This window comes from Euwallacea similis, chromosome 5, assembly GCF_039881205.1.
Source record: "Euwallacea similis isolate ESF13 chromosome 5, ESF131.1, whole genome shotgun sequence".
NCBI lineage: Eukaryota > Metazoa > Arthropoda > Insecta > Coleoptera > Curculionidae > Euwallacea > Euwallacea similis.
Window position 1 is genome coordinate 1,978,216 of NC_089613.1, and position 7,427 is coordinate 1,985,642.

General features: G+C 33.4%; 1 protein-coding gene across 1 annotated transcript; it reads right to left on the minus strand.

The window, feature by feature from the left end:
- Window positions 1-263: 263 nt before the first annotated feature.
- LOC136409127 (trypsin-1-like) lies at window positions 264-4,998 on the minus strand. Its single transcript, XM_066390451.1, has 8 exons — window positions 4,621-4,998; window positions 4,366-4,423; window positions 4,034-4,079; window positions 3,039-3,201; window positions 946-1,157; window positions 684-889; window positions 573-630; window positions 264-519 (listed from the first exon to the last, which is right to left on the minus strand). Exons 1-8 carry the CDS (start codon window positions 4,644-4,646, stop codon window positions 380-382), a joined length of 909 nt encoding a protein of 302 aa, XP_066246548.1. The 5' UTR covers window positions 4,647-4,998; the 3' UTR covers window positions 264-379.
- Between the last annotated feature and the right edge of the window lie 2,429 nt (window positions 4,999-7,427).

The following is a 7,427-nucleotide window of genomic DNA, read 5'->3' on the forward strand; positions in this document are numbered from 1 at the left end:
ATCGGGACCGGTTCAGAAAGACATCGGACTTTAAATTGTTCAAAGGATTAACATTTTTTCTTAACTCGCTCATATTATTCATTTAATCATTATTAACAACCCAGTTGTTCTAGATAATGCCAAAACAAATCAACGGTGTTAAGATTAGAGAGCGTACACGTGACAAAGGCATCGTTAGTATCCATTCCTCTAACAAAACTTATGTATAAGTAGGTAACTATTTTTGGCGTAATGATTTATTTCTAGGAGTTCTAAGACGTGTTGAAGTAACTGCCTGAACTTTGAAAGCGTAAAGTCTGGCAATCTTGAAAATCTTAACCATCTCGAAAATAATTTTGATCGGTAATGTGGTTAGACTAGAAACTTTAGGAAAGTTAACTTAGAAAAATTTTGTTGTCGGTTTTTGACAGATACATTCCCCCTCCATGTGTTCCTCAATCCAATGGAGGTAGTTTGCCACCTTTGTATAGATTCCTGGGAGGTTTGGACGAGCGCAGCCTCGGCCCCAAGAAACTACCCCTACGCATGCAATTATTGCCACTCCCATTAAAAAAACTAAAGCAAGAACTTACCTATAAGCTCCATGTCTCCAATGCTATTGCTCATTTGAAGAGGACCACCACTGTCACCCTGAAACCATTATTTTTTGGTAATACAATTTAATCTTTCATATTTGACCCCACCTGGCATGAGTCAATTAATCCCTCTTCATAGCCGGCACAAAACATATTTCCAGATATCTTTTGCTCCCCATATCCAGAGTTGTGGCATTGCTCAGTACTCCAGACTGGGACAGCGATTTTCCGAAGGATTTGTGAAGTATCGCCTCGTTCTTCTATCCTACCCCAACCGGCCACAATTCCCACTCTCCCTGTGTAATCTGCAGAGCCTGCCAAAGAAGATTTAAGTTTCTTACTTTGACATGATAATATGAAACAAGTTTACCGCTGCTAGGTAAGCAAACGGGACTCATTTTCTCATTGAAATCGACGGGGATGTCCAATTCCAGAATAGCGATATCATTGTTGTAAGTGGACATATCAAAATGTTCGTGTTTGCGTAGTGATCTAATGCGACGAACTTCAATGTTATTGAATCTGTTCGGGGAGTTTCGGTCGTGGTCTCCAAGGATGATGGAAAGGTCCTTTTTTTCAAATCTAAAAATTATTTCGATAAAACAAATAATTGATGTAGCAGTTTTATTTAAGCGTGTTTAGTTGTCAGAAGAAAAGGATACCTTAAGAAATAAGAATAAAAAGCTCATCATCCTTAAGTTCGATATACAAGGTGTCTCTAAACATAGTGCCATAAATTCAACCACTTATTCTAGGTCCTAAAATATGACGAAAACTTCATATAAACACGTATCGAAAGGCGCTTTATTTTCTATATACAAGGTGTGAAAGGTTGGTTCCTGGAGATGGTTTTTTATTAATATTTTTCACTCTCTGTTTATCGAAAACTAAACGCTTTTTGATATATATTTATATGAAGTTTTTGTTATACTTTGAATTACCTAGAGTACGTGGTTGAATTCATAGCACTAGGTTCAAAGACACCTTGTAGAATCGCTTACGACACCACGTTTAAATCGAAATTCATCCTACTTATAGTCAAGAAATTTGTGATTAATGGGTATAACGGGATAATATTCTATTTCCCAACATCTACAATAATGAAGCACGTAATGATATTATTCCTTGAAATTGAGTTTTGATGGGGTGGGTTTAGGAGCAGGTACACTAACGACAAGGTTGGAAAGGGAGTCAAATTTTACGGTAATATAGAAGCAAATACAAAAGCTGAAATATAGCGTTGTGGAAGTTCCTTTTTCTACAAGTGTGCGGAAAGTAAAAGCGTATAGAAAAGTAAATTGAGGTTGAAATAACATATCGTATGCCTTAATCTTATCTTTGATTCGAGGTACCATTGTTATATGTAATAATTTTTAATTTTGTTACCAAGTATAGCACATAATTAGAATATTGTCACAAATGACATGGAATCAGTATCTAAACCATGTATTGATGTAATAACAAGGACATTGAAGAAAATACGTATTTTTTTAAAAACGTGCCAATTTTTATCAAAACTATCTAGATCAAGAGATAATGAATGAAAACTCACAAGATCAAGATGAATGTACACGTGAAGAAATTATTGATGAAACCAACGCAGCACACCTGGAGCTATTTCTTGAAGGAATTTGAAGTATTCGTGAAATAATACAATGTAGGAACGTCCTAAAACTTGAAAGAAGAAGTGTTCCTCGTATATTTCCCCAATATAAGAATCTTAAATCATCAATTCTACAGTCACGGTATTCCATGCTGAAGAAAGTATTAAAAATCAGAAATTATTTAGATATCAGAAAGTTTATGAAGGTAACAACTTGTTGAAGATTTCACAGAATGATTCACCAAAGAAGAAATATTCAAATTTATGAATAAAGCTCCAAATGTCCTGATGATAAAATTTGTCACTATATCTGACCTAGCAGCAGCTTGTTAAGTATTAGATCTTATAAACTTAACAATTCAGAACATCGAAGGTAAAGATGTTTTCGTAGTCGGATAAAGAGAAGTTTTGATTAAAAAAATAGATATGGCATTATGGCCAAATAGAGTTGGCAGGCCGATGAGTTTCTGGTATGTACTATTTTGGATGTTAACAATAAACCAAAATTTCCAAGTTGGACCCATATGAATTACATCGGCCACGTACCGGGCTTTAATTAAAAATTTCTCGCAGAAATTAACATTTTATGATCAAAAGGTGTATCGACTCTTCTTTAACAAATCAATGACGAAACCACAAAGTTTATTTGAATTTCAATTCTGCTCCTTAGGTCACATGGGTAGAAGTGAAGACTCACGTCTAGAACTTGATGTCCCCATGAAACGGAAAATAAGACCAATAACCGATTAAGAATCATGTTCCATTTTATTAATTTATTTTATTAATTAAATTATTTTTCCTTTTGGCTGATGATCTGTTTAACAGTTATCGACAATTTATACATTTTTATGCAAACTTACCCATTAACACAGTGGGCAGCTGTAATAACATGTCTCTTAGATACTAAAGCAGCTCCACAATGAAACTCTCCTCCATGGCTTAGGCCAGCAATCCAGGGAAATTCGTGTGATTTTGTTATGTTACCACCAACAACTTTACTTCTTCTGTTTACGACTCCACATTCTAAAGAAAAATATTAACTGGATAAAATTCGTTCTATTAACCAATTTCTTGTTCAGTATGTACTTTAAAGTTATTTTTCAAAATATATAGCAAACTTTAAACTTCAAATATCTCGAAAAGAAATATCCGTAAGGACTCGCACCAACATGCCTTTTTTTTATAAAACATGTAAAAAAATACAAATTTAATCATAAATAAGTTTTATACCGGGTGATAAAAAAGTTATTCTCTTTTAAAGAGAGTTCGCCTAGTAGTAGCGCCCTCTACAATGTACATCAAAATTGTAAACGGATTCTAATTTCTTGCCCCTAAAAATCACCCGATGCAAGATTTTGCTCAGATAGTAGCATTACAAACGAAGTAATTAATTTTTTTCCTTTTTTTAATCCTCACTGTCCTGTATTTTGAAAATTATCCACTTTTTCACTAAGATAAATTGAACTAAATCATCATGTTTTTGCCTTAGAAACCTGTGGTAGAATTTCATGCAGACCTTTTAGAGATACCCTGTATATTGTTAGACACAGTCAGAATTTTCAAAAGCAGTAAGAATTTCTGACTACTCAATAATCCGAAATCCGTTTATCTGGATGTTAAACCTGCATATGTTTTCTTAATCAAAATTTTCTATTCGCCATAATATCCAGAATTGTTACTAAGGATTTATGGAACAACTAGTGGAAAATAATACATTTTACCTATTTTAAATGATTAGCGATGAAGTGGTATGACTTATAAGAAATATTTTTAAAAAATAAAAAGAATAGAAATAGTTCTAGGATTAACTCTACCAGTTGAAAATAGAAAACGCTTCAAGTGGAAAATAACTTACCACAGTTGCAGTAACTACGAGCGGATCTAGGTTTCCTGATATGTTCCTAAAAAAAATATTCTGATGAAACAAACTTAAGGCGATTAGATCTGTGTTACTGGTTAGGAAGTAATGTAGATTACCTACATGTCAGCATTAGGTTTACATACTACCTACCAATAATATTTCATACAATACAATAAACCTACTATTACTGGTAGCTATGAAGTTATTTCTACCACGAACTCTCATTTAATTTACTACCGCACTGAACGAAATAATTAGCTGCAACATAGTCTGTTTAATGAAGTTTTTCTAGTAAATAACTTTTCATATCTGTAGTAGTAACTTACGTTTACAGGTACTCCTTGCGTATATTCCCAAAGAAGTGCACCAACCACTAACACGACACTAAAATTAACATATAAATGCACCATATTTTCAAATTAGAGTTAAGCTAAAACACAATAATAAGGAGTATAAAAAGAAATGGACTAAATAAACTAATTAGGAGAATGCGGAGCGGGTAACCGATAATGCTAATAATAATAATGCAAAAGAGGAACTAATTAACACTGTTTAAGGAAGCATTATTTTTATATGCCTACCTGTGTGATGTGTGTATACTACACATATTTTCGGGAGGGAGTTTTTCACCTTGACCATATGTAATCAACGACGATCGCGGTTTCGCAAGATTTCCCGCCTATACGGCCCTGGACGTGCATTTCAGGGTCGGACGGCATATTAGAATGCACGGGCGACCCAATTTCGCAAGCATTGTTTGAGATAAGGCTTGTCTAGGGAACAAATTTTGTGTCAAGAGGAAAACTAATATATAAATCAACTTTATCTCCAGTTTTATGTTGGTATAGGTACCTATATTGGGTTCTACGATGACCTTGTTGTCAGGTTTTCAAGGTTTATTTGGAATACGAAAAAGATGCCTCCTGACAAAAGTTTCGTTACAATGGAGACTTGCTCCATTTTACTTCAAAATTATGTTTCATTACATTTAATTGACACAGCTATTAAATTTGGGTTTGATGTTCAGGCACCTAAGCTTAAAGCTCTGCCTCTCATTCAACAAGCATGGTGTAGCCAGTTTTCCGTATGGCTCTGCATGCAACTATTCTGCATGTTATTATCTGCAATGTTTTTGCGACTAAATTTTAACACCTCGCTAAATTATTCAATCTAGCATTGTTAATTACCACATTGTAATTGCAATTATGCAAATAAGAAATTAAGAATTATCGAAAATACAGGTCGGCACCCGCTGTGAACTAGTTTTCATACATACTTTCATAATAAAGCGCACTTGACTAATATAATGTAAGTGGCCTATATTTGGGGGCAACCTCGGAAAAGTGCATAATAAATTCTTGAATTTTATGCGACTTAATGGGAAATATCCGTAATTGCAGTTTGAGCATACATCCTTCATGTTTTTAATGTTTATTTTGTGGTTTTAATGGAAATATAATTATTTGTTCTGTTTTTAGTTCAAGTTCAACCGAATTGGGTTGTCACATAATTCATATATTACCATTAGTGCGTAAATGCTTTACAAGCCAAATTTCCTACTAAACTTTACCTATTAATTTTATTTGCAGCTTAAAAGCAAATTTTTTAACTTTCAGCTTCGAATGGAGCACACGACAGATTAGATGAAACTAGTCAGTCAGAAATACGCACAGCAGCAAATTTAAAGGAACAGGCAAAAAAATTTTTTTTTCCTTAGAATATTAATATTTCTCTGATAATTTCTTCATACGAAGTTAAATGAAGTAATTAAAATGTGTCTTACAAAAGTTGTACCACGTGAAACCTGTTGAAGAAAAAAGAAACTCGAAGATCTCACACCCAAACAAAATACTGATTTTAAACAGAATAACTTCGTTGTACCTTTTGAACTTGATTAATCATTTAATGTAGTTATTCTTATGCTTCAATAACTTGTGTTCTCCCATCGAACCCTTACAACTGCATTCTTTCCGTATTCCTGATGAGGCCATCGAGTAGTTCTTGAGACAATCTGTCTCACGCCCCAATCGATGTAACTCTTGTTTTTTCCGGTTTTGAACAGCAGACATTCTTGACTTCAGCATTCAAAGCTATCAAGATATAATCTATATAGAATGTCCCAAAAATATACCGACAAACTTTAAGGGATGGTGAGGGACATCAATTCAAACTTTTGTTTCTTTAATCAACATATGTCCTTAAAAGAGCGGCTAGGGTTATAGAGTAAATAAAATATTTTAAGTTATATCAAATGAATAAAATGAATTCTTCATTTAATTGGACACCACTGTCTTTCATTAAGCATTTTTTTTTCAACTACGTTTGTTGTTGGGGAACACAAGCATTTCTTTATAACAATTGGACATTTTAAAGATGCCAATTTTAAGATCGTAGTAGGAATTATTTACACATTATGATTATTCAGTTGGCATAGTAACATTCATATTCTTGATTTTTAAATCAAAATTTGTATTAAAAATGGACGTTAATTTCTCATTTGAAGAACTTGCACCGATGGATTGGAAAAGGAGACCCTGCAGCCTAGCCTGCGCGTTGTCCTGATCTCAACACGCTGGATTTTTCTTTTGACGTTATCTTCAATCTTTGATCTACGAAATATCTATTCCTAATGAGAAAGATCTCTTAGCGAAAACAATTGACAGTTACACACATCTAGTAGCCATTCCCGGATATTCTTTAAAGTCCACAAGTCAATGAACCAACGATGCGATCTTTGTATTGAAGCAAATAGTTAACATTTTAAACAATTACTGTAAGCCATCTTGGATTTGTCAATAAAACAAAATTGTACGGAATATTTATGATAAGTTATTCGAACACCGACTGATCCAAACAACAGCCTTTTAGAGCGAATATGGCTCAATTCAACGCATTCAGCTATAGTTTGCAAATCTAATGAAATAAAATATGCAGACAGTGTTAGAACACCGAATCGTATGCAATAAGTATCTTCACGATGATAAGTTTTTTTAGAATATTTTCTATACGTTTTAACATTTTATGTAAAAAAGTAGTTTGTAAATATTTTAAATGACCTTGAAATTTCACATGTGTCCTCTATATGGGACGAAACTAAGATTTAGAAATGTGAATTATTTTTATTAGGCAATTTTCTTCCACATTAATAAAATTGTAACCTGTCCCCAATTACGATGCTGACATCCAGACAATGCGCATTTAGACAAAAGACACCGTTTCGGGTTTATCTATAAAATAGAAGCTTTCGTGATCTATAAGGAAGATAGTGCGTATTGAAGATGGCAGATGATCCAGATCACAAGACAAGATCAGTAGTAGTTCAATAAGTAATTTACAAGAAGTTTAGTAAACGTTTATTTTATTTTTTAATTCAAAATAATAATAAAAA